General features: G+C 42.2%; 1 protein-coding gene and 1 pseudogene across 19 annotated transcripts in view; both read right to left on the reverse strand.

Moving 5' to 3' along the window:
• Nucleotides 1-4602: 4602 nt before the first annotated feature.
• Nucleotides 4603-27601, reverse strand: part of UBR2 (ubiquitin protein ligase E3 component n-recognin 2) — a 122946-nt gene continuing 99947 nt past the window's right edge. For 17 of the 19 annotated variants that reach the window (XM_036318133.1, XM_036318120.1, XM_036318123.1 and 14 more), the window contains 14 exons: nt 25957-26035; nt 24553-24701; nt 24106-24161; nt 23099-23195; nt 22779-22846; nt 20255-20390; nt 19724-19814; nt 17822-17952; nt 16492-16600; nt 14695-14751; nt 10638-10715; nt 9450-9620; nt 8043-8144; nt 4603-6747 (listed from right to left, as the gene is read on the reverse strand). In XM_036318133.1, the coding sequence (XP_036174026.1) occupies nt 6606-6747; nt 8043-8144; nt 9450-9620; nt 10638-10715; nt 14695-14751; nt 16492-16600; nt 17822-17952; nt 19724-19814; nt 20255-20390; nt 22779-22846; nt 23099-23195; nt 24106-24161; nt 24553-24701; nt 25957-26035 (1466 nt within the window). In that variant the 3' untranslated portion in view covers nt 4603-6605. Of the gene's footprint in view, nt 6748-8042; nt 8145-8178; nt 9193-9449; nt 9621-10637; nt 10716-14694; nt 14752-16491; nt 16601-17821; nt 17953-19723; nt 19815-20254; nt 20391-22778; nt 22847-23098; nt 23196-24105; nt 24162-24552; nt 24702-25956; nt 26036-27601 lie in introns of those variants that run through there. The other 2 variants (XM_036318125.1, XM_036318126.1) reach the window with 2 other exon arrangements.
• LOC118660559 lies at nt 10726-14684 on the reverse strand (annotated as a pseudogene).

Consider the following 27601-nt stretch of genomic DNA (forward strand, 5'->3'; position numbering starts at 1 on the left):
CTAAAAGCATCTATCAAACATTTGTTGAATGAATGACTCAAAATGTGAGTGAATGAGCCCCTTCAGGCCCACTGCTCTAGCACATGGTCTCACGGTGGCCTCAGGGGTCTCTGGGGATGACCAGCCCACAACCTGTCTCTCTCACGGCACCCATCTCAGTTCCACCCTGAGACTACTGGCCACACCCGAGGGCTGCTTCCCTTTGCTGCGTTTGCCATTCTAAGCTCCAAGAGGCTTCATTCTACATCCAAATGTCACCAGGTGCATAAGCACAGGAGTCTGAACAAAAGCACTGGCCATGTTATCCTTTTAAAAAATGCCAAGATTGACAGGTCAGCCACTGTATTTGCTTAATGGCAGAAAGTGGGGGACAATTATACTCTTCTAAGGGTACCGGACTCTCCAAAGCAGGGAGGGCTCAAAAGAAGAATTCTCTAATGACGGGGCAAGAGCATTTAGAGACAGAGGATTGTTTCTCCCCACCAAAAACGCAGGTCAAGGCCTGCTCCGTCTCAGTCACGTGCCCTCACTTGGCCAGGAGCGAGCTACGGGTGGAGGAAGTCAAGCTGTTGTCATGTCCCAGCAGCATCCCGCCCCGAAAGGTCTGGGTGGGCTCCTCTGGCTCTGGGGGAACGGCTGCCCTTCCGTGGGAGAGGAGCAACCGTCAGACGGGAGTCTACCCTTCGGAGACCAGGCCTCCCCTCGCGGTGGGCCCAGGGATGCCCGCACAGGTGGGCGTGCCAGCCCCCGTGGGCAACACTCATTGTCTACAGTGGAGGGCAGAGTCCTCCGGGAGCTTCTTCCTGTTTCTATCCCCAGACAGCCATCCTTCAAAGCAATATTCCTGGGATGCCTCTGCATTAAAGAGGATTCTTCGAGACAGCCCGTCTTCCTGAGCTAGCACTGCAACAGAAGTTCCCAGTTCCTTCAGGAGAGAGAGAGGAAGCCTGTTTAGTTGAAGGAGAGAATGATTTCACTGCCGCCCTGAGTTTCCGGGGTGGAGAAAGCAAGGCTTTTGGAGCTGCCTGGGTGTGTTTTGGGCTCTAACCTCCCCAGGCTTAAGACCCAACAAAGATGTTTGGACTCTGTCAGATTTTGGTCCCAGGTTTAATTTGACTCCTGATTCCTTGGGCCCCCCTTCCAGAGCCCTCTTTCCTCTCAGGAGTGCTGAGAACCATGGGGAAAGTGCTGCTCTAGGCCAGATGTGTAACTAAGCTGTACAATAGACATTAAAATTATATTGTATGAAAACCACTTTTGTGTATCGTATGAAAATGCCTATCTTAGCCCATTCAACAGCATGTATTACAGGATCCCCAACTTTACCTAGTATATATATATTTATATTTAATATATATTAATTTATATTTATAAATATATATATATTTAATATTTTTGATTTCAGAGAGGAAGGGAAAGGGAGAGATAGAAACATCAATGATGAGAGAGAATCACTGAAAGGCTGCCTCCTGCGCGCTTCACACTGGGGATCGAGCCCACAACCCGGACGTGTGCCCTTGACCCAGGACCCTTCAGTCCGCAGGCCGGCTAGGGCTCTACCTAATATTTTTTAACAAAACCAAACCTGACACGAAACAGAAGCATTGTTCATGACCAGGGTAGCTGTGTTTCAACAGCATGGGAGTCACCTCCTTCCTGCCTTCTTACTCTCTTACCTGCAAGAACAGTGACTATCAATTTATCCAAATAATTGCAACATTTTGCTAGAGTCTGGACCACAGCTGAATTTACCTACTATTTCAATGTGTGGTATCTTACTTTAGTGATTTAAGTAAAAATTCCAAAGCGTTTTCCCCCTGCTCTGGCCAAAACGTATTTCCCCAAACAGGGAAATATGGATCTCGATGGGTCCAGGTTATAGGGCAGATATAAGCAACTTTAGGGTCTGAGGACAAAGGACTAACTGACCCTCCAATAATGATCCAGTTGGTTCAGAGCAGACTTAGAAGAGCTGCATCTGAACAGATCTCCTCAGGGAGCCACAGTTGCCAGAGAAAGCTGGCCCACCTCGTCTGGTCACCGACCAGTGCCCAGTGGAACTCTGGCACCAGGTTCTTCCTGGTGTCTAACCTCAGTCTTTCCTTGGGCCAGTGCAAATTCATCTCACCCAAGGGAGTCCAAGATTTCAAAGTCCTGCTAGCCTAGCCCTGGGGTAGGGTGAGAGGTAAAGACAGTGCCTTAGGACTTCTATTTTCTTATTTATTTTTAAAAATATATTTTATTGATTTTTTACAGAGAGGGAGGGAGAGGGAGTTAGAAACATCGATGAGAAAGAAATATCCATCAGCTGCTTCCTGCACACTCCCTACTGGGGATGTGCCCGCAACTATGGTACGTACCCTTGAATGGAATTGAACCTGGGACCCTTCAGTCCGCAGGCCGACGCTCTATCCACTGAGCCAAACCGGTTAGAGCAGGACTTTTATTTTTAAAACACTCCCCAGTGCAGAAGTATGCAATGCTTATTCTGAACATTTAGGAAGGTGGATTTCCTAGAATTTGTGGCCTCAGCTCAATAACCCAGTCTGTTGCAATACATTGAAACCAGGACTGAGCCACCAGCAGCAAATAAACCCCGAGTGACCTCAATACGGATTAATAAGATTAGCTGCTTGCTCTGCACGCGGCCCTGCCCCTCCTCTTCTGGGACCTGTGGTGCTACAGCAGGTTTGCAGCTTAGCCTGGTGGCAGGGGGGACCAAAGCAATTAGGGCCTCTGACCTGCACTAGATAAAAAGATGGCTGATGACAGCATGGCCAGCCAGTTGTGCTGTGTGTTGGGAATAGGGACATGGGGGAGAGGGGATGCCTTCCCAGTCCTCAGTGGACTTGAGATTGGCTTCAAGGGAGGATTTATCAGTCCTTAACTCCTGATGCACTGTCTTTCTTGTCCTCCAGAGGATGAGTATAAATAGCAAAGTTAAAAGAATGTAGTACAAGGACGGTGTGGATTAAGTTATATATAAAGGAAAACTCCTGTTTACCCAAGTGGAATGAAAACTTAGGTCCAAACAAAATCCTGTACATGAATGTTTATAGTGGCTTTATTTATAATCACCAAAACTTTCCCAAATGTCCTTCACCTATTAACTGCACAAGCACTACCTGGTGATGCAAACACTTGAAGATAAAGGGTGTGTGTTGTTATTTCATGTAAATTCATCTGCTGTGTGTGCACAATTCAACAGCATGTATTACAGGACTCCCAACTCTTTGGCGACCAAAGGAAATATGGATGGCCCTCAAACACATACCTTCTTCTTTTTTTTTTTTTAAATCCTCACCTGAGGGTATTTTTCCATTGATTTTTAGAGAGTGGAAGGGAGAGGGAAGAGAGAAACACTGATATGAAAGAGACACATCAATTAGCTGCTTCCCACATGTGCCCCCAAAAGGGCTGGAAGCCTGAAACTGAGATATGTGCCCTTGACCAGAATTGAACCTGGAACCCTACAGTCCACAGGCCGATGCTCTACCCACTGAGCCAAATCGGCTAGGGCTGCATGCCTTCTTTGTGAGAGAAGCAGTCTCAAAAGGTTACATAAGATAGTTATAAAACATTATGGAAGCTCTAACTGGTTTGGCTCAGTGGATAGAGCGTCAGCCTGCGGACCGAAGGGTCCCAGGTTCGATTCCGGTCAAGGGCATGTACCTTGGTTGCGGGCACATCTCCAGTGGGGAGTGTGCAGGAGGCAGCTGATCGATGTTTCTCTCTCATTGATGTTTCTAACTCTCTATACCTTCCCCTTTCTCTCTGTGAAAAATCAATAAAATATATATTAAAAAAAAAAATTATGGAAGAGGCAAGGCAAAGGGATGGGGAAAAAAATTAGTGGTGGCCAGGGGTCAGGATGGGAGAGCTTGGGTGATGGAACTATTCTATTTCTTGATTGCGGTTGTTGTTAAACAAACCTCAAAAACCCTGACTTGGAAAACAAGAGTAGCAACAGAGCAAGGAGTGTATCACAGGGCTTAATGAGCCCTGGACCTGACGACACTACGACCAGGGAAGGGAGGAAGCTGAAAGTAGCATTAATGATGGGGGGTAATACAATGGAAACTTGCTTTTTCAGTGTGATCCTTTCCTTTGAAGAGGATTTTAAAAAGTATAGCAGAAAAAAAAAAAAAAATAAGAGTCAGCCAAGTTCTCGTAGGCAATGCTTTCCTGGCACTGGATGCCACTCCTCTCCTACCTGCCTCTCTCATAAGCAGAAAGTGTCTGGGAGTGTGTAAGAACAAGACTAGGATCAAGTGAAAAGAGTTTACACCTGGAGACAGGTCTCGGCGTTGGGAGAGACTCCCAGTGCCCCCTTTTCTCGTGCCTTGAGGTCCATAATGGTTTAGAAAGGTCACAAGCTGTCATAGCCAATTAACAGGGAAATTAATCAGCTGAAATGATGATCAAGCTTTCTATGGGAAGGTCAAGACGTCTGGCTAATGGCCATAACAGACACTAATAACATAAGCATCTTAAATGCCAAGCTAATACACATGTCCCACTTTACTTGTAGCAAGGTGACATGGGGAACACTTCCAGGGTATTTCAGTGTGAAACAAAATGAAAATGTAGACAGACCCAAAGTAATGTCAACACCTAAAGCATTTATTTGGATATCTTTAAGCTTTTTACATATGATACATTCCAAATTTTACAAGTTTTCCACAGATATTAAAGTTATAGCCAATTTATTAAACATATATGATTTTCCCTGATATAGAAAGCATGTTACATAAACATTTCTACAATAAACATAATACATGCGGAACAAATCATAATACTAAGATGATTCATTAGATAGGGAAGACAATTAGCTTAGTGATGCAAACATTATTTCATTTTCTAAATTTATCTTCTCTCAGACTCTGACATTCTCAGAGAGTGAAATCCAGGGATGACACCCTCAGTCCTAAAAGCTGAAAAATGCTCATGATTTGGTGAAAACGTCCATAATCCATTTATGAGGGAGAGACCAGACCTGGTCTTTTAAATTGAATCTTGGTGAACATTATTGAGAAAAGCCAAAAGAAGCTGGACTTAAAAGCTAAAGGAATGGGGATGTGACAAAAGCCAAAATAAACATTAATATCATTATGCCACCCATAGTCCAAACCATCCCATCTTACCAATGGCAAAACGGCCAGAAAAAAGGGGAGAGCACGAGGGTCTAACCTGGATTTTCTTCCTGTTGGGTGCGAAGCGCCTCCTCTCCTCTGGATGAGTCAGTCCCAAGCAAGAAGGGTCAAGGTCATCCTTTCAGAAGACTACCGTGGAGAGGAAGCAGTGACTGCAGCTTCTGCACCCCCACTTATTTTAGCCTGAAGCCTGGATTCTAACCTTCCTCCTGGGTACACTGTGGTGTGTGTGAAGTTGAGTGTGATGGAACTTTTAGATGCAGTTCAAAAAAAAAACCGAGTGAAAGGATTACTTGCATTGGCTAAAAAAAAAATCCAAGAGCCTTTCATTATTCATTTGTCCCTTAGCCTCATCTTAGAGAGGCTCCGAATTTATCCCTCCACAAAATCTGCCATCAATCTGTGTGTATCCAAGCTCTTGGCGCATGTACATCAAACAGAGTGGCCATGTGGTATATAATAGTTATAATGAATTTTACTAAGCGGCTATCATTCTAGGAAGGCACCTCTTAGTAAAAACAGTAATGTTTAGAAAGAATAAAAACCCTGGGCACACAGGCTGTCCCAGGAATGTACTAAGTGAGCCAGCACGTAACCAGCAATCCATCTTTCCAGGAAATGCGAGTAGGGAAGGGGGGACGGGAACTTCAAAACAGTTCTTCTTTTTTTTCCCTGCTAGTGTGTGATTCTAGAGGCATACGCTTCTCCATTTAGTCTTAGAAATAAAAGAATATATTGTCTGAAAAATAAGGATACTCTATAACTTTTCAAAAAGCCCTTTAAAATGAGTTTTTCTCTCTCAAAGCCAGAAGTCTTGCCAAAGAAAATAAAATAAAAAATCCAACCTTTCACAGCTCTGAAAACCACCCAGCATTTGAAGAAACAACTGCCTCCCCTTCCTCACAGGGGTTCCTCATGCACAAGTGCCCTCGTCCACTGACAGCCGAAGCAGACAAGGGAAAGCTGCTTTCCAAATCCACTGCTTTGCTCTTAGAGGTGGGCCCGTCAGCAGAGGGGACGCCAACCCGGTCCATGCCGAGTCACTGAACGGGACTAGGACATGTGACCCCAACAGACCAGAGGCTTTGTTTCCTCCTGCTGGTGAGTCAGCTTCAGGCGCACAGGCCCTGCCATCAGTACTGTAACCTGGCTCAGAAGACTGGGAACGGTCAAACGAAGTCAGGTTCCCACAGAGGGGCTGTGTCCAGCCCAGGAAGAGAAGCTTCTTGCAAGAAGTTATGTTTGAGGGATACAGCAAATGGTGCAAGAAAATATGCTGATGGAAGATGATTTTCATCAGTCCCTAGAGCCAGAAACTATAAAAATAAAACTGGGAAGAAAAGCTAACTAAAGAATTTATTTCCAAATCCAGTGGAATTGATTTCCTATTCTTTTTCTTGAAAAGCTGCTGGGTTACAAAAATCCGAGTTTATGTTTTTGGTAGCGCAGTGACTATAAATGTTGCCAGTCAATGCCAACCAGTGTCTGATTTGCTTCCTGTGCGTGTCCGATTTCCTCCGTGATACTGTGCTGGTGCCAGAGCTTCTGAATCTTCTTAAATCGCTCTTTGCACAAATGTAAAGGATTTCCCCGTCTAGAAAGAAGACAGATGTCACTCTGGATGCATTCTGTTTATTCATCTATTTTATCTCAGCCTTTCCTGGTTTAGGAAAAGTTATAAGTTATTGCTTTTAGATCCTCTGCAAAATTTCTGTTTGGCAGGCGACTGTGGTTATTAAGACGTTAGTTTTGCAGGTTTGCTAGGAGGAGCTGAAAGGGAGTAAGTGCTGAAAAAAGAGGGAAATGCACACGAGCTATACTTCCTCAGTCAGGGCTGAAGGAACAGGGCAGGGCTGAGCAGGAGGGTCTGGGTTGAGAAGCTAAAACTACCAATTCATTGTCCATTTCATTGGTTGAAGGTAAACAGAAGGGCGGGGCAGGGGAGAGGGTAGAAGGAAAACCACAGGGGTACATGTGTTCCTCAGAGTACTATCTTTCAGCCACAAAGTCTAAGCAAAGCAGCCAAATGTGAATAACATCTGGGCCTAATGTAACTAAGCACAGGTTTTGGTGAGTTCATGCCTGGGGCCTCTGCTCCCAATTCACAGGACACACTCCCCTCACTCTCTGACCAGGGCCCCTCCTAAGAGCCCACACTCCTTAGGGAACAGGAAAAACCATCACCAGGGGGCATGTGCCTACAACCTCACAGCTAAGCACCTGGGCAGCCCATCTACTTATTCTGCCTGTTTCCAGACCCTGAACTTCTGAACTTCAAGGCTGGATGGTTATATCTAGGTTAAGACTTACCTTCTTTGGGCAAAAGGAGATGGTCTAACAAATTTTGAAATAGTACTTGAGGGAACTGCTGTTAGCGTTTTGCTTATAATGGAAGATATCATAGAAGTGATTAAGCCTGTTGTGTTGCTCTATATGTCCTAAATCTTTGTCCCCCAGATTCTTACGTAATAAGCCCATTTCTTATCAATGAAGATTTGCTCTCTTTAGATCACGTGAAGAGCCCGGGTCTCCCCATACAAAGCCACACCAGTTCCAACGGGCTCTCCCTACAGAGCTCTGATGCCGTGGGTGCCACATGGCAATTCAAACAGTTCTGACTCTCTGGAGTGAGAAATGGGAACAAGCTGCAACCTGTCTTGTTCTTTCCTTTATCCCGATGGCCCTCATGACAGTCTAAGGGCTGGGAAAGGGAGTGCCGACCGGGAGTCCACAGATACCAGCCATCTCTGCCAGAGCAGAAGCCCTGTGGCAGCCTGGGCTGTGAGCAGACTGGCTTCCGAGCCACATGGCTCACCATGCTCACCATGTACTGAAGGCTCTGGAGGCCCAGAGTCAGTGAACCCAGCCCCCCAGGATGGGGGCCCTTACCTGAGGAGCTGGTCAGTCTCCCCATAGTCATCAAGGTATGGAGGAGAATAAAAACAACCTTTGGTTCTGCCGGCTAAAAATAGCACCTGACATTCCCGTACTCTGTAGAGAGACCATTTACATGTTATACATTACAACCAAGGTTTGGCTTCAGCTCCAAATGGGTTGAAGTCTTATAAAAATAAACAGACAACAGCATTTACAGCAGAGACAGAAGAGTATCAACACATCATTAAAATCACTGAAATGACTGTACTGTAAGTCAATATACTGAGAAAGTGGGACACTGTGGAATAAGAATTGACAGCTCCCATAATAGCAGCATTTAAAAAACTGTTAAGTGTGAGAAAGTTAACTTCTAAACATAAAATAGTTACTGGTATTTTTAACCACTATCCTGAGAAAATTACCCATTATAAAATGGTATACAAACATTCTGAATTAGGCTGACTTGAAACACAAAGCAATACTGTACATGACAAAAAGAATTTTGAAATATGACAGACTGGGGAAAATGCTACTTGCACATTTCTCCCTAAGGGCTATTTAAAAAAGTGTCTCTTGATCCCTGACAGGTTTGCTTGACTTTTTAAAAATTGAGCTCAATTCAATAGTTATTGAGAACCTATCACATACAAGAAACTGTCAGGCACTGAGATGACTAAGATATGGAGATGGTCTATGCTCCGAGGAGCTCACACTCATGTCCCTTCTCTCCTTCAAACCCTGAAATGGCTTTCATCTCCCTCAGAGACGACACTGGGACATGCCAGGAGCCACGAGTCTCCCCATGATTCCATCCACCCCAGTGACGCCAGCCTCCTGGCTCTTTCTAACACACGGCAGGCACATTCCCCAGCCACTGTGTACTTGCTGCTCCCTTTCTAGAATGCTCTACCACTTCTTTAGGTCTTTCTTCAAGTTACCTTTTCAGGGAACCTTCCCTGGTTCCCCATCTAAAATTCAACCCCCAGCTGCCATTTCCGATTCCCCTCCTTTGCACACAGCACTTTCTAAATCCTTACCAGTCTTGTTGTCTCCTGTCTCCCTCACTAGATGAGCCCAGGAAGGCGAGACTTCGGTCTGCTTTGTTGACTACTGCATTCTCAATGCCCAGGATACACAAGTCATAGTAAGTATTTGTTGTATGCTGTTGAACACACACAACTATATACATTGACCTGTAATATGTCCGAATCCAAAAGCATGACGATACAACAAAAGGAGTAATTGTGACTAAATCTGGGTAGAAAATCTAGTCAGGCTCCCCATGTTCTTCAAATGAATACAGTACATGCAAACAGCAGTCTGGGAATTCTTGGCAATGCGGCAGTTTTAGTGCCACCCTTTGACAGGCATGCACCGCAGTAGATGCAAAGCTAACAAGCTCCCTCAGGGCTCACCTACCTCAGGAAGATGCACACTCCAGAACCACAGGAGTAGGTGTGAGCCGTGCAAGCACCCACATCCTCCCCGTCCAGTTCAGCCTGGCAGCAGTAGCTCTGGGAGCACAGCAGAGTTCCACACACAAGGCACAGAGTTGGGGTTCTGCTCTTATCACCGCCTGATTTGGGGCACCTCCATGGAACAACAACAACAAAAAGCACAAGTCATTGCTCTGCAGGAGAGGGGCTGAAGAGCTGGCGGTGGTAAAACCACTGTGGAGCCAAACTGTGCAACAGCAGGTAGAGCTGAAGTTGCCTGCACCCTATGGTCCAGGAAAACTATTTCTATAATTGGGAACACCTCACACACATTTACACAAACACATGTACTGGAAACAATCAACAATTAGAGAAAAAAAGAAATAAACTCATCAATAGGAGGAAAAGTATAAATTCTACTACTATTCAATTATGAAATACTACATACAGTGAAAAGTGATGAATGAAAAGTTATATATGTCAAGTGTATAAATAAATCTTACAAACAATGCCAAGTGAAAAAGGTGTAGGATATGTACAGTGCAATGTCATTTTACAGCTTAAAACATGCACAATAATAATAATAAATAAGAATGCTGCTTAGGAATATAAACATTTGCAGTTAACATGTAAATGCCCAGAAATGCTCCTATTCCATTCAGAACAGTGGATCTCTGATGCACTAGACAAGAGATACATACACAGCTTCAACTGTCTAGGTAACACTTAATTTTCTACACTACTGATTATTCTTTATGTTACTGGCTTATTAAATATATAATCATCTATTAAAAATTACTAAGGGCTCTTATTACTTTATACCAGGTGGGGCAAAAGTGGGTTTACAGTTGTGAGTATACAAAAGACAGTTTCTTCTTATATTATTACTTATTGTATTATTTTCCATACAAACAACTACTTTTGCCCACCCTGAAGTGCAAATTATTATTTAGATAATCTTTAATGAACCAAACTTGTTTCCCATCAGCCCCTTTCCCAAATCTTATTCTAAAACATGGTGGGATGATGCTTTTACAAGTTAACTAGTGTAAAGAACACTGGTGTTACAATTTCCCTACCCAAACAAAACAAAACAATGAACAAAATCCCTTAATTCCGTGTAGTGTTTCCAGTGGTAGGAAATGCTCAGTTTTCTAATATCAAAACTTACGAGAAATTAGAGGCTTGATTAATGAGGCTGCTGTAATCCTCTGGAAGATCTATCAATTTGTTAGATTCTCTTGGATAGCTTAAAAAAACACAAAGATAAAACCAATTAATATGAGGTCATATCACAGCAATGACAGGATAACTCATTTGTAACTTAGTCGAAACAAATAAAGGTAGATTGAACCCGAGTGCTGAGAGCTACCACAGTGGTACATGAAGCCACAGCAAAAAATTTAAAAAGTTATACTTAACCTAAGACCTTAGGGTTAACATTTTTACTTGAAAAGCTCAGAATAAATCATTAGGACAGTAGATAGTATGTAGATCCTGCCCCATTTAAGTGAAAATGTGGTAACTCTGGGGAGTTGGGGGGAGGGACAGAAAAGGATGTTCATTCCCAGGCTTCTACCAAAACAACCCGGTAATTGAGCCCAACCACAGAACCTAGGAGAGAGAAGACAGAAAAGATGTGTTTATTAAAGGTGATCTTAAGGCACAATGAGTGGGAGGAGAGAAGAGAACAGGTAAGTTGAGGTACCATGTCATGTTGGCAAGTTAATTCAGATACAATTTAGAACCAAATTCAATTGGTATTTGAGAGCACACTCTCAGGGTTCACACCTGCCCGAAAGGGCCATGTGGTTTAGCCCTTCCCTACTTTACCTCTGGCAGAGATAGGAGTGGACTGACACCAGGAGGGAGCTACTTGGACCACAGTAGTTATACCAAAATCGCTTGAGGAAAATTTGAGGTAGAGGGACATACATGCTAGGAACCCAACTTTAGAGAAATAGATTTGGTAGGTAGGGACCTGAGTATGTGTTCAAGTTTCCAGTGTTGTTCTGATGTATACCTCAAGTTGAGAACTACTGTTCCACATCGTAAGTTCTGACCGCAGGGTTGAACCAAATGAAACTGGTGGTACTGAACCATTTTTACTTCCAAAAACTTCAATTTCATATTGTTCAACCTAAAAAATTGTGTATGGTCTCTGGATTTGGGGCAGACTGTGTATAAAATCAAAGAAATATAACACATAATCTCCTCTAGCCCTCCGATTTTTATGAATATAGTCAGCAGAGCCAAGGAGATATTAATAGATGAAATACATCTGTTATGACCTGGTAGAGCATACTGCAGAATCAGAATAGAGCTAATGTCAAAGGAATGAAAAAAATGACTGGTCACCACCTGACAATTAGTGAAGCTGAGTAATAGATATGTGGAGTCTTATTATGCTATTCTTTTATTTTTCTTTCAGAACTGCTTTTATTTGGATAAATGAGCCAAGGAGTCTCATTTGTAACCAAGACGGAATTCACAGGATGTTGTTACATTCACACTTAAAAAATATATCTCTATGTACAGGAATTTGCAGATAGATGTAAACATATGTTACTTTCCAAGTACATTCCTCCCCTTCTTCTCGGAGGAAAAAGAAAAAGCCATCCAACCAGGCAACTCCTTCAAATTAACTTTAATATAAAGATGCAGATATCTCAAAACAAAAAAAAAGGGGTTCTTCTGACTGACTGGGTATCACAGGAGAGAACACAGAATGAAGTGATGACAACAGCTTGACTTCAGATAGAACTGGACTGTTTAAAACTGTATCTAGGAAAAACAGGCAGATTTCTAGAAGGAAATTCACTCCTTATGGAAGCTATTTACTGAGCCAATATGGCTGGTTTACACGTTCACTAGTATAAAGTCACCTAGAGCAGGACTCTTGGCCTCAGCTGACACCAGCACAGCCGGGTGGCCATGGGCACTGCCGAGGCTGTCCCTACTCTAGGTATGGAGGCCCACCTGAGTTCACCTCCTGTGCTTGGTTCATGCCTTCCCATGCTGCAACTGTCTGGCGTTATACAAGATACTCTGCTGCTTACTCATTTCAACTACCCTTCAAGTTAATTAGAAAAACTTTTATTAAAATAAAGGGGGGAAAAAGGCATCAGGTTATCTCATTTAGGCTGTGCGCCCCAGTCCCGACTGGAGGCATGCTAGGTGGGAGTATGTGGGGGGTATGGCCAGGGGGGACAGATGGAGGTGGGTAGCTAGCTGGGGGGCAGGCCCAGGCCTGGAGGAGGGTGAGGTGGGACAGTGTGGGTGGGAGGCAGGAAGTTTGGGTTGAAGATGGGTGGAGGTGAAGGGTAGCTTGAAGTGGGGGGTGGAATGGTTGGTGGGGTAAGTAAAGAGGCTCGGGGAGGGTACACTAGCTGTGGGGGTGGTTGGCGGGGGTAGACATGGAAATAGTAGAGCAGGTGAGCTGGTGGGCCATAGGCTGGGGGCAGGGTGCTGTAGGAGGGGCCCTTGGTCTTCATCATGGACTGCAGGCTCTGGGAGCCCTCTCCAGACATGTAGGAGCTGGTGGTGGACATTCAGTTATGTAGCTGGAATGTAGTGATGGCAGTGACTATGGTGGTAGCTGGTGCACAGGGGTTCGGTGGGCCGGGGGAGGAATCTGGATTTTGGGGAGGTCAGTGGAAACCATAGGGCCTGGTGGCTTGGCCTTGTGTAAGGAGCCAAGCGGGGAGGCTTCCAGTTTGGCAGTGGGTGGGCCGGAAGCAATGGAGGGTAAGAAGCTTCATTTAGTGGTGGTTCTGCTGCTTTGATCTTCTTTGGGAGAAACAGCCGTGGCTCTTTTCACATGGCAGGGAGGACTAGGCTACTGGGATGGCTTCTTGGGCTGTTGGGCTTGCTGTGGCGGTAGTGGTGGCTGGGCTGATGGCTGCAGGTCCTTGGGGGATGGTTCAGAGCTGACTGTGATGGTGGCACTGGTGGCACTTGTAGTGTAGGGTTGAGTGATGGGGCTGTTGCAGCTGATGGGTCCTTGACGAGTAAAGATCCAGGATTTGGTGGCAGATGTCTTCCAGAACATCCACAAGGCCATCTTGCACATACTGCCCCCACCATCTCCAATATATGGGTTTCGAGGTTCATTCTTGTATTTCAAATTTGCATAAACATCCCGCAAGATATATCACTGCTACTGCTATGATCTCTGGTTCCCACTGCAGTGACAAGGATGTGCAGGAACTGTCATTTACAGAGGCCCATGCCATTTGAACCAACTTTTGAATTTTATCACCTTTGAGTTGTTTTGCATATTTGAGTAGGAACTAGTATAATTGTACTACCTGTAAGTCAAACTATATAGTCTGTAGTAAGATTTTCTCCAAACCCACTACTTCCTTTGGGTCATCTCCAAACTGGCCAAATTGTCCATCATTTAATAGACTACAAGCTGTTTTGATGATATCTTTAATTTTTTGTGAGTTTCTTCTACTTTCCCAGCCAGAAAGAGACAACAAGCTCCTGTTACGTATCGTGGGAATTGTTTGAAGGAATGAAACACATACAAGTGATGAAAAGAAATTATTCCAGTTGCCAGAGCATTGTAGTTAGCCCCAGATGTGTGTCCACATCAAAGATGAACTCAATCCCGCCTTGGCAGTACCGGTCTTCAGTGGCTGGAGTCCTTCTAGCTGAGAGGGTGTACGAGCTAAGTCTTTCTTAAATCCCAGTACCAGCATGGATTTGTGCGGTTCAGGTTTGCTGAGGTTACTGAAGGGCTTGAATTTTCTCTGTTCTCCTTCATTTATTTAAGGAGAATGTTCTTTTCAAAAGATTCCCTGAAAATGTTAGAATCCCCTTGCCTCGGGCCCCTCAGACCTCTCTCCCTGCCAACTTCGGCCACTTTGGACGAATATTATACTATTCTTTAAGCTTTTGAATAGGTTGAAGTTTTCCATAATAAAAGAAAAAAAATAAAGCTAAGAAAAAAGTAAAAGAGGACCCACATTTTTTAAAGCAAATATTTCAAAAGATAATTTTGTTATTTGCTTCCTCTGCCAAAAATAATGCATTATATTTATGTTCCTAATTTTGATTTTTTTTACAAACTGTCACCACCACTGGACTAAGAAGAAAAAAATATGAGGACACGATGGCCTACATCTTGGATTCACTGAAGGTCAGGAAGCCAGTGTCGAAGGAACACAGTACCTGCCTCCCTGCTTCCCGCCCCACCATGTATTTGACAAAATTTAACTTACCTAATAGCATCTCTTTCACCTTCCAGATATCTTTTAACTTCAATGTGCTGACACCAACTTTAATGTAATCGGAAAAAAAGAAAAGTTTTTATTTTTGAAAGGTTAGAAATAGAAGTTTTTCTTCTCTAAATCCAGTAAGAGGGAAAAATCTTCTTTGCTTAATATATTTAACAACTCAAAAAGAAGTTTGGAGGAATACCATATTTTGTCTGCATCTTTTAAAATAAAAAATATGACCCTATAATTTTCTAAAAGAATGCTAAATATATTAAAACTTGTGGCTACAGACACAGTTACCCTAATTTGGACACTCTGGAAAAACCAGTATGAATTAATGACAAGCTCTTATTATGTGGAGATAGAACACTTATATTAAAAAGTTTTTTTATTGTAGTAAAATATACATAACATACAATTTATCATTTAGCCATTTTTAAATGTATAGGCCTGTGGAATTAAGTACATTGACATAGTTGGGAAACTACCACCACCATCCATTTCTAGAACTTTTCCAACTTGACAAATTGTACTTGTTAAACAGTAATTCATTCCTCTCTCCCCAGCCTCTGGCGATCACCATTCCATTTTCTGTCTCCATGAACTCGACTACTCTGGGTTCCTCAAATAAGTAAAAACAAATAGTGCCCTTTTGTGACCGGTCCATCCATATTACGGCTTATATCAGAACTTTATTTATCCATTCATCTGTTGATGGATATCGGCTATTGATGGATACTGGCTCTGAACGTGAGTGTACAAGTGTATATTTAAGCCCCTACTTTCAATTCTTTTGCAATATATATCTAGAAATGGAACTGCTGGATCATATGGTAATTCTATGTTTAACTTTTTGAGGAACTACCATACTGTTGTCCAGAGTGGTTACACCGCCTTCTATTCCTACCAGCAATGTACATGGATTCCAATTTTCCAACATCCTCATCAACACATATTACTGCTGCCTGCCCTTTTAATTACAGCCGTCCCAATGGGCGTGAAGTGGTATCTCACTGCTGTTTGGATTTACATTTCCCCAATGACTAGTGGCTTTGAGCACGCTTTCATGTGCTCATTGGCCATTTGTACATGTTCTCTGGAAAAATCCTTTGTGCTTTTAAAAATTTTTTTTTGAAAAACTTTTTTTCTTTGGTCATTTTTTAATGGGTTGTTAGCTTTTTTCTTGTTTAGATATAGGAATTCTGGATATACATGTTCTGGATATTAATCCCTTATCAGATATATGATTTGAAAATATCTTTTCTCATTCTGTGCATGAAATAGCCAAATTTTACTTTAAATACTGATCGGCTGCCTCGCATATGTGCTCTGACCAAACACCAAACCTGAACCTTTCAATGCACGGGGTTGAAGCTCCAACCAACTGAGCCACACTGGCCAGGGCAAAGCAGCCAAATTTTATTTTGTTTTAAAACAGCCACATTTTAAACTAAGGGTATTGGACTAGGTAATCCTTAAGGTACATTTCAGTTCCCCAAATTTATGGAACTGAGTCCTTAATAAGTAAGTTGATCAGAGGAAATAACCATGTCTACCACTACTCTCCTGGAGTATTATTTGTTACAATAACAAACCTGCTTATGTTATTTACCAGCGTGGCAAAAACCTTACCATAAAGGTAAGTCATTAACTAAGAGGCCTAATCATTATCGTTTAAAGTACACGGGCTGAATTCTTCCAAGCTCACTACTTGAGAATTTTGCAGTATCTGTGATAAATTGAAGTTTGTTTCCATATAATTTCGTTCAATGTAATTTTTAAAAAGTGTATAATTATTACCTTTCAACCAGTAATTTCGTTATCTCACTATTTTCTTGAAAAAGGCAAATGAGGTTGTTTGGCAGGGAAAGATAGTTACATAAATGTTCAAAATGGCTTGTTCCAGAAACTGTAAATGGAGAAGAAAAGAGTAATACATATAACAACTAGGAGTAGAACCTGTATTGGAGTAAGCAATAGCAGAGCTTAAAAACAAAAAGCATGAAGAAAGTTCAAAATTGCTAGGTACATTAACTTGTAGGAAGTTAACAAGATGGCACATGGACGGGACCCACAAAAAATGACACAATTCAGAGTGGAGTCAGGTGACTCCTAAGTCAAATTGGTTATAGTTCCTTGGTGTCTGTTTTACCATTTGCAAAATGGTTTACCTGCATGACTACTTCTTGGGGTTAGTTATAAACATTAAATCACAAATCAACATCTGAGTGCTCCAGAAAAGTGTAAAGCAGCACAGGAATATAAGATGATTTCACCATGGGAGATGGATTGAAACACTTATTCTAATCACCCCTGTAAATGATTAGGAAGTCTAAATCAGTCTATATGGGGCCTGGGCAACTAGCTGAATGGAGATGCAAGTCAACAAACTTAGAGAGCAGCATTACATGCAGGTACCCTTTGCCAGGCTCTATAGATACAGTAAACTTTAAATCTACATTTACACTACTTTCATGAAATGAATCAAAATAGAACACAGAAAACAACCATGAAATAGCAAACGAACTCCTACATTAAAACCAGATTTATATGCAAATATGGATGTTCTGAACTTGAAAGTTAAAAAACACTTGAAATAGTTTTCACTTTTTAAAAGCCAAAGAACCCAGTTTATGAATAATATATAATTGGACATTTTAACATATGAAAGCAAAATTAGTATACTTTAGAACATGTAAACATACAAAAAGCATATTACTGAGATCAAATAAAAGCAGACATATAACCCTGGCTGGCGTAGCTCATTGGTTGAGCATTGACCTGTGAACCAGAAGGTCATGGTTCGATTCACAGTCAGGGCACATGCCTGGGTTGTGGGCTCGATCCCCAGTGTGGGATGTGCAGGAGGCAGCCAGTCAATGATTCATCATTGATGTTTCTATCTTTCTCTCCCTCTCTCTTCATCTCTGAAATCAATAAAAATATATTAAAAAAAACCCCAGACATATAAATAGACATTTTTATTCTATAATTGTGTACATCACCATAGTCAATTAGTTATATTCTAAGTTTTTAATCTGTTTTCAGTTTTGCAAGTTACCTTAATTCTAAGCTGCTAGAGTGAAAGACAACATACATTTCCTACATTTTGAAAGAAATTAGAAGTTACCTTGAATTTCAGGTGGGGAAGGAACTCCATTTAAGTAATGAAAAAACAAAGCAGAACATTTCAGGAAGGGCATGATGCCAGCTCTGACACTCCTCCACAGGTGCCAGCCAGAGGGTATTTCTTTCAAAGCACTAAGAGAAAAATGAAAATAGAAAAATTTAAAAGGTCATTCTAGCTACAGCATAATGTGGGTAGCCCTGACTATAACAGAATGTCAGTTATAAAATGGTGATATCGCCCTGGTTGGTTGCTCCATGGTTAGAGTGTCAGCCCATGGACCAAAGGGTCTCAGATTCCATTTCCGGTCAAGGGCACTGCAGGTTTAATTCCCTGGCCACGTCAGGGCACAAGCAGGAGGCAACCAATCAATGTATCTCTCTCATGTCAATGTTTCTCTCTCCCTCCCCCTTCTCCCTCCCTCCCACTCTGTCTAAAAATCAATGGAAAAAATATCCTCGGGTGAGGATTAAAAAGTAAAAATGAATAATAAAATAACATGGTGATATAGCTTCAAATGCTGTTATTAAAATTTATAATAACATAAAAAGAAAAATCAGAAAATAAAAACTATCCACTATTCTAGAATTTTTATCAGCAGGCACTATTTTGGCAAACTATTTTCATACTAATTGGTCTTAGTTATAATTTAATATATGAAATTTAAAATTAACATGCTTTTCAGAATATCATAAATGCTATATTCTGGAACACAGCAATCATAACTGATACCAAATTATTCCCCTGGATGTGAGGGCGATCTGGCTGCGACATCTGTCACCCCATTGATCGCCAGGGTTGATTCGGCTGATCTGGCTGGCTAGGCGGGTGTCCCCCTCCTCCCTCACCGATCCACGTGCGTCCCTCCCGAAGCTGCGCGCTCGGTCGAAGAGGACGACCTTCCCCCCCGAGGAGAGGACCGGTCTTCGGTCAAGGGTATACGAGTAGCTGCGCTCCCCTGCTAGAACCTCCAAACAAGCTCTCAAATTATTCCCCTGCAAGCAAGTACTTAGACTGTTTAAATTCTTTGCTAATATAAATAATATCAGAGTGTATACATTTATGCCTATAAGTTTTTAATATAAATATATATTTTTATTGATTTCAGAGAGGAAGGGAGAGGGAGAGAGAAATAGAAACATCAATGATTCTCATTGCATGCCCCACACGGGGGTGTCGAGCTTGCAAACCCAGGCATGTGCCCTGACTGGGAATCTAACCATGACCTCCTAGTTCACAGCTCAATGCTCAACCACTAAGCCATGCTGGCTGGGCAGGTTTATCCATATATTGGATTATTTTGTTAGTGTAGATTCTCAGAAATGGGATATCTTGGTTAAAAAACAAAAGTTCTTGACATATACTGTGAGGAAGCTAAATGAAGTTGTTGTACCAATTCAAAAGGACTCCAACAATATGTCAGGTTCGAATAATTTCACTGCATTCCTGCCAGTCTTGATATTGCCTTAAAAACAGATTAGGTCAATTTAATTTGCACTTTTAAATTCCTAGTGAGATAATGTTTTAGAATAGTACTTTGCAAAATAAATTCCATGTCTCCATGTACCATATCCTAAGCAAAAGAAGGGTTCCATGGCCAAGTAAATGTGAGAAGCTCTGAGAATTCTTTTGTAAAACATCAACTGTCCTGGCTAGTGTGGCTCAGTTGGTTGGGCGTCAGCCTGTGCACCGAAAGGTTGCAGGCTCCATTCTTGGTCAGGGCACATGCCCATGTTGTGGGTTTGATCCCTGGAAGGGGGCATGCAGGAGGCAGCCAATCAATGTTCCTCTCTCTCCAAAAATCAATAAAAACAACAACAATAAAAACATGTCAACACACAGCACTTTCCCCTATTTACAAATAAGTGCCTTTTTCATGCTATCATGTAAAGGTTATGATCCCACCTTCCTGTACACTGGCGAAGTGTTTTATACAAAGCAAGAACTGCTAATTCTTCTTCACCAGCAGGAGTTTCTTGATCCATTCCATTCTCTTCTGAAAGAAAAGGAAATAGTACTCTGTATTTGCCTATTAAGTGGATTGGTGACCACGTCATTTAAGCACTCAAATATAGCATGAAAATACTCCCACAAAACACACAGAACTTAAATTCCTCAGGTGTGAGCACAGTATTGCTCTCCATCATAACAAGGAGCCTGCAGGCTTTGAGAAGAAGCTGTGCTGATTCAGGGTGCCAGGTAGCATGCAGTGAGCTAGATCAGCTAAACATACAGTCTATGGTACTCAAATATGACTAAACTTATAAAATAAAAATGACTCACATTGTTAAGGAATTTTAATAGGAGAAAGAAATTTGTTTCAAAGTTTGTCACATTAAATAAGGACAAGTAGCCTAATTATAATTTATATACTATTCTCATCCAAGTACCTTTTCCTTTAATACTTCCTTCAAGAAGCTGACAAAAAGGAGTTACCTGTACATGAGGTAAGTAGGATCTGGATGATGTGTGCCATAGTAACCAGATGGAAAATATGGAGGTCTCCAGTGCCAAGGCTGATCCCTGAAAAATCCTGACACTGCAACGCAGGAAAAGCAAGCACCAAGCCCACCTAGATACCAAATATAGAGTGTCAGACAGCTTGCCATTCCCTTCACACCTAAACGTGTTTCCATCTTATTGATATGACCCCCTTTGGAGCTCAGCTCCTCCCTTTAAGAAATCTTTGTTCTTAAATAGCACATACATTAGAAATCCCACTTGAATTGGCTAAATGAAATTCCTTAAGAGTAGAGTCTTGATGGGTACTATCATTTCATTTATCCAGTGATTCCCCTCTATAAAACTTATCCTACCTAATAAAGAGGGAATATGCTCATTGACCCTTAAGCCATTGCAAAGATGGCGGTGCCCACAGCCAATAAGGAGGGAATATGCTAATTGCTGCCCCACCCTCAAAGGTGGTGGCGCCCACAGCCACAAGATGGCCAGCATGGGTGGGCAGTTGTGGGTGATCAGGCCAGTAGGGGAGGGCAGTTGGGGGCGACCAGGTCTGCATGGGAGGGCAGTTGGGGGCAATCGGGCTGGCAGGGGAGCAGTTAGGCGTTGATCAGGCTGGCAGGGGAGTGGTTAGGGGGTGAGTAGGCTGGCAGGCAGAAGCAGTTAGGGGCAATCAGGCAGGCAGGCAGGCGAGCAGTTGGGAGCCAGCAGTCCCGGATAGTGAGAGGGATGTCCGACTGCCTAAACCGGCAGCCAGACATCCCCGAAGGGGTCCCAGATTGGAGAGGGTGCAGGCTGGGCTGAGGGACACCCCCTGCCAGTGCACAAATTTCGTGCACCGGGCCTCTAGATGTAAATAATCCTATATAATAAAAGCCCAGCAACTGAATGATGGAACAACCAGAACGACCTATTGACCAGTCGGTATGATACGCACTGACCACTAGGGGGCAGACGCTCAATGCAGGAGCTGCCCCATGGTGGTCAGTGCGCTCCCATAGTGGGAGCACCGCTTGGTGACTGTGAAGAGCAGTGCTCCCGCAGCGGGAGCAGCAGCTCAGAGGGCGGATCCACAGCTGCTTGAGTGGCTGTTCCCGCAGCAGGCTGATCCCCTGCAGGCCATGCCCCCCTGCCCCTGCCCAGTACACGAATCTCATGCACCAGGCCTCTAGTAATAAAAATAATAGCCTTGGCTGGTGAGGCTCAGTTGGTTGGGTGTCGTCCTGTGTACCAGGAGGTTGCTGGTTCAATTCCCAGTCAAGGGCACATGCCCGGGTTGCAGGCTCGATCCCCAGCGGGGGGCATCAGGAGGCAGCTGAACGATGCCTCGCTCTCACATCGATGTCTCTTTTTCTCTCCCTCTCTCCTCTCTCTCTCTAAAAGTCAAAAAACTATTCTAATGAAAAAGAAGCAAACAAAAAACAGCTGAAATCTTTCTAGGAGCAAGCAGTGGAAAAAGCAAGGATTTTGGACCTACAATGATCTAGCTATGAATTCCAGCTCCTCTTATGAGCTTTTTAGACAAGTTAACACCTCTGAGTCTCAGTTTCCTTGTTAGTAAACTACAGATGATCTACATGTGTTTTTAATACTTCAGTAGCCAGGCTGTAAAGGACTAAATAAGAATGCATGTGAAAGCAGTCAGGTCTACAATAAGTGTTAGCTCTCCTATTACCTCCTGCTGCCTATACGATGGTGGTTTCACAGGAGCGATGGGAACAGTCACAAAGGCTAACACTTACTAGGGACACAGTGCTCTAAGCTCCTTACACTGACCATCCCACTGAGTTCTGACACACTGTATGAGGTAGGTACTAACCAACTTAAAGGTACAGAATCTGATGGCCAAAGCAATTAAGGAAACAGCACTTGAGGCTGCCCCCTGTGGCACTGCACTCAATGTCCTGAGGAAGGGGGCCCTTTGAGGTGGGGCTGAAGTTCAGCCAGTGGTGTGTACTGGCACCAGCTTGCCCAGAAGACATACCTTTCCCTAAATCACACAAAGGAGATTTCTATTGCTAAGTAGTGTGACCACAGACAGGGCTGTATCTGCTCAATAGCACTGTATGGGTCAGCAGCAACCCTTAATCACTAGTATTATTTTTACGTCTCTGTAGGCAAGAAGCATAGAGAGGTGAAAATTATTTTTTTTAAAATATATTTTTTATTGATTTCAGGGAGGAAGGGAGAGAAATATCAATGATGAGAATCATTGATCAGCTGCCTCCTGCACACCCCCAATTGGGGATCGAGCCCGTAACCCGGGTATGTGTCCTGACCAGGAATCAAACCATGATCTTTTGGTTCATGGGTCGATGCTCAACCACTGAGTCACACAGGCCAAGCAATGTTTTCTTTTTGAGGCCCCTCAGAAAGAACTACATTCAGAAGTGGTAAGATGGTAACTCCTCCTGTCTGCCTCTATAATTTTCACTAAGTCTAAGGTAAAGTTCTATAGTACAATAAAGGAAATGTCAAACACAAATTACAAGATACTCACCAATAAATGAAACATGTCAATGTCTAATATGCATGGAAGGTCTCCATAATTGTCATTAGGTACCAATGCTGAATATTTAAAGAAAAAATACATTAGCACATTTCATATGCCAACATAAGTATTATTTTTAAAATGTATATAACCTAGTTTACATTTATCTTTTTGCAAGATATATATGAATTTATAAGCTAGAACTTGTATATAAAACAAACAGTATTACCAAAATATTTCTCTTGTAATGGAGAGAAGTTGCATGACTAAAACCAAAATTATAGAAGAAAAATTACCATAACATCTATGGTACATGTATTAATACTCACATGCAAAAAGTTTACAAAAGTGCCCTTGCACCACTGAAAGTAATGCCACTGTCCAATGCGCTGCAGCGAATCTTGTTAGTGACCTAAGACAGTCATCCTGAAATAGATTGACACAAAGAAGCCAGCATAAGAAGTAGTTCTCTCTTTTGAGGACTGTTAGTTCAAAGTACAGCCAATTGAAGCAAAGCTAGATGCACAATGAAATCTCTCTAAATGGTATGCAACTGAATTTATGATATCTTTTTTTATTTTATTTTTCACAGAGAGGAAGGGAGAGGGATAGTTAGAAACATCGATGAGAGAGAAACATCGATCAGCTGCCTCCTGCACACCCCCTACTGGGGAGGAGCCTGCAACCGAGGTACATGCCCTTGACCGGAATCGAACCTGGGACCCTTGAGTCCGCAGGCCGACGCTCTATCCACTGAGCCAAACCGGCTAGAGCTATGATATCTTTTAAAAAATGTTTTTTATTGATTTTAGAGAGAGAGAGGAAGAGAGATATTGATAGGTTGCCTCCCATACACACCCCAACCAGGGTGATTCTACATGAATCAAATTACATGATTTTACTCGTAAGGACAATTTTATGATGTACCTGACACTAGCTACACAGTAAAAATTAGCTATCTTTGACTGTATATTTCCCTTCCTCATTTTTCTAGGCATAAAATGTACTGTTTTGACATTAGTGTGTACTTAATTTAAATGTCGCTTATGAAAGGTAGTCACATGTGGAGAACAAGCACTCTGTTTTTAGTTTTTTTCCCATTTTTTCATGTGTTTAACCAAGAACTCTAGATGAAAAGAGCTGAAGTCTATTTAAAAGAAAAACTAGAAATTAAACCACAAACATTACTTCTTCAATATCAGTATAGAAAATGGGTTTACTATGAAATGAGTAAAGCTATGCCTAAATAACCAATTCAGTTTTTAAGCTTTAAAAAAAGCAGAACCAAAGAATTTTCATTCTACCATTCTATGAATTGAGTAAATTAATAACTTACCAGTCTGCAAGGCAAAGGACCAAATAATGGTTTATCTTCATCACTTAAAATTCTTTCTGCAGATTAAAAGTGATTAAGATGGTAAATTTTGTATGTATATTTTATCATGATTTCAAAAAGTAGTATAAACATTCTTTTTGGAGAGAGCACAATACTGTCAGGTTTTGAAATTTCCAAGTCATTATACATGAATGAACTTTGGATGAAAAGTAAAAATTAAAACACATTCCCTCAACTGACAAGAAGCTAAATCCTCACCAAAATGAATTCTCTGTTGCTGGTTAATTTACAACCTGTCAATCTAATATTTTGTCAGTATGTTGCATTTCCTACTTCAAGGTCTTCATATTGTTGCCCACTTTAAACATGTCATGTAAATACAAGCTTCTACACATAACTCATGTCCATGTATGCTTGTGACGTAATGAGAGACTTTAAATCTCTTACCTATGCTTTGGATGGTGTATGCACAACTACCCCAACACATTATGGGCACACGGGGATCTTCTTCATTGGGATGAACCTTTAGTCCCACCTTGTAAGTAGCGGTTCCAAATGTTGTTAGCATTTCTTTTATGCTATCAGAATAAGGGTTCCTGAAACGAACACAGAGAGGATTAGCTCAAAACAATGTGCTCACATCAAATGTTTCAGATTCTTAACAGCTATTTGCTATGCTAGAACTGAACCACTTAAACTACCTAAGGCAGTTGTATGCAAATTAGTAACGAGGAGAATAGGAGATCTAGACAAATAAGAGGAACATAGCCAGGAGAATTGCTAGGCATCTGAAAGATCTATTGTAGCATTTGGGGGGCGGGGGGCGAAGTGACACCTATAGAAAACCAAGTACATGAAAAAAACAAGGCAATTATTAACCACAGGAAAGACAAAATTGTAAAAGAAAAAATATATAATTATAACCCGTAACATGTATCTGTAGCAACAATTATAATGTAAACAATGCCAATGGATTTAACCAAAAATTGTGAAAGAACTCTACTGGGAGACTGGTAAGGAGCAGTGGGTAGGGTTGAGGTAACAGCTGAATACTAAATTGCTAGCCAGTCAACACAAATTACTGTTTAGAAATGATAAATCAAAACAGAAGCTAACTAACTGTTGTAACTAGAAATATGGAAGTAAACAGCAGGACTGGGGATAGTAAGGGGAATGTGGGAGGCATAGGACTGATGTTTTTTCTACTTAAGCGCTATTTTTATTGTGTTACTTAGTACAGGCCAGGAATAATGTCCAGGTGGCTTTACATGTATTATGTCACTTTAACCTCATAATACTTTACAGATGAGGAACCTGAGGTACAGAGAGATCAAGCAATTTGTACAGCTGCATAGCTAGTAGGCAGTGCTACTAGGAACCGAACCAAGCAGTCTAGCTCTAGAATTTATGCTATACTTTATAACTAATTGGCTACGGGGTAAAAGAGGATAAAAATATTCTAGATTTGATCTTGGGTTACTAACAAGTTGGTGGGGCCATAAATAGATGTAGGGAGATCAGAAGTTAGGAAAGCACAGGGTGTGGGGGGAACTGAGCAGTTTGGATTTAGATGTACTGATGAGGTGTTGTTAAGGAAAGCCAGATAAAGGGGTATAATAGGGAGTCAGCAATTCGAACTAGGAGAGGTTGGTGAGAAACATGCCATGTAATTCTTAGGTTCTGATCAATATACTGGCAATAAATATCATCATGCAATGCTTAAATCTCAGAATTCAAGATCAATGTCCTATAATATTTTGCTTCCAGCTTACAAATCATATTCCTACTAACTGCTAACTTAGCTTTCATTTCAAGTGGGCCAAGCTTGAAAGGAATAAATAATGTACTCACTTAGGATGAAAATCAGGCCTAAACCCTTCAGGAAGCTGCAATTCATCCATATTTTCTGAATTCTTTGAAGAGGCAATATCTATAGAAACAAGTATTTTATATCATTATTCATCAGTCCACAATATTTCTGTGAAAGTCCAACATAAATTTCATTCTAAATATAGGTCAAAGAAATTAGAAACTACGGGAAAAATTTCCATTAATAAAAGCTGCATAACACGCATTCAGAGCATGTGAAATCCCACTGCTCTGATTGATCAAGGCACCTTCTTTAGTAATCTGTGCTTTTCCTAATAGTAGAACCACTAGAACATAGCTAGGGAAGGTAGGAAAAGGAGGAGTTTGCTGTTTTGTTTTTTATAAAAATCAATGATATAAATTCTGCTCAGATTGCTCTCCCTGCGTTACAACTGCAGTGCATGCTGTGAAACTTGGGAAGCCTTTGGTAATGCCAACAATAAAATTAATTAGGCCACTGAGAGCTGAAGCTAGCTCTGTAAGAGACAGTTATATTCGCCCACCCTCAGAAGTTCTTCAATAACATGGGGAAATATATGAATAGTATCCTATCTAATAAAGAGGAAATATGCAAATTAACCATCATGTCATAACAAAGATGGCTGTGCCCACAGAGGAGGCCAAGTTCCCGTAACAAGCCTTAATGAGCAAACAGCAGGGGCCTGAGGCTGCGTGGAGCTGGACCAGGGTGGGTACCTGAGGCTGTGCCCCCGGCCTGGTGGGGCTTCACGGGGGACCTCAAGCTGCACCCCCTACCCCGGTGCCAGGCTGGGGGACCCGAGGCCGCAACCCCCCGCCATGCAGGGCTTGACGGGGGACCTCAGGCCATGCCCCCTGCCTGCGGGGCTTGACGGGGGACTTCAAGGCGCGCCCCCCCGCCCCAGCCCAGGGGACCTGAGGCCACGTCCCCTGCCCGGCGAGGCTTGATGGGAGTCTGGATCTAGCCCAACGGGGGTGGGGCCGGCCGGGTCTGGGTCTCGTGTGTTTTCAAGGCTCACGTGGGCAGGGACTTGACTCTGGTTCCCGTGGTGCACCCCAGACTCTGACAGGAGGAAGACTTTCATATACATTTTACTAATTTTCTTTCATCTCTGACACTTCCATTATAGAGAAAGGGCATATAGCAATATTAAAATAGTTCCTCTAATTAATTACCATTTAATGTGCATGAATTTCTTGCACCGGGTCACTAGTTTATTATAAACCTCACATAAGCCAGTGGCTTTTCAAGGAATAAGAAGTAACACAGTCAAGCAAATGTAGTTCATTAAGACAAAGAAAATTAAAGTAAGCCAAATTTTAAAATGAGAGGTTTCATTTAAAAAATATTATGCTGCCTGGCCAGCATGGCTCAGTGACTGAGCATCAATCTATGAACCAGAAGATCATGCTTCAATTCCCGGTCAGGATACATGCCCAGGTTGCAAGCTCAATCCCTCATGTGGGGCATGCAGGAGGCAGTGGATCAATGATTCTCATCAGTGATGTTTCTATCTCTCTCTCTGAAATCAATGAAACATTTAAAAAAATATTATGCTAAGTGAATAAGTCAGTTAGAGAAAGACAGATATCACATAATCTCACTTATAAGTGGAATCTAAAGAACAAAATAAACTAATAAAATACG

Source organism: Myotis myotis, unplaced genomic scaffold, assembly GCF_014108235.1.
Source record: "Myotis myotis isolate mMyoMyo1 unplaced genomic scaffold, mMyoMyo1.p scaffold_m19_p_7, whole genome shotgun sequence".
Classification (NCBI taxonomy): Eukaryota; Metazoa; Chordata; class Mammalia; order Chiroptera; family Vespertilionidae; genus Myotis; species Myotis myotis.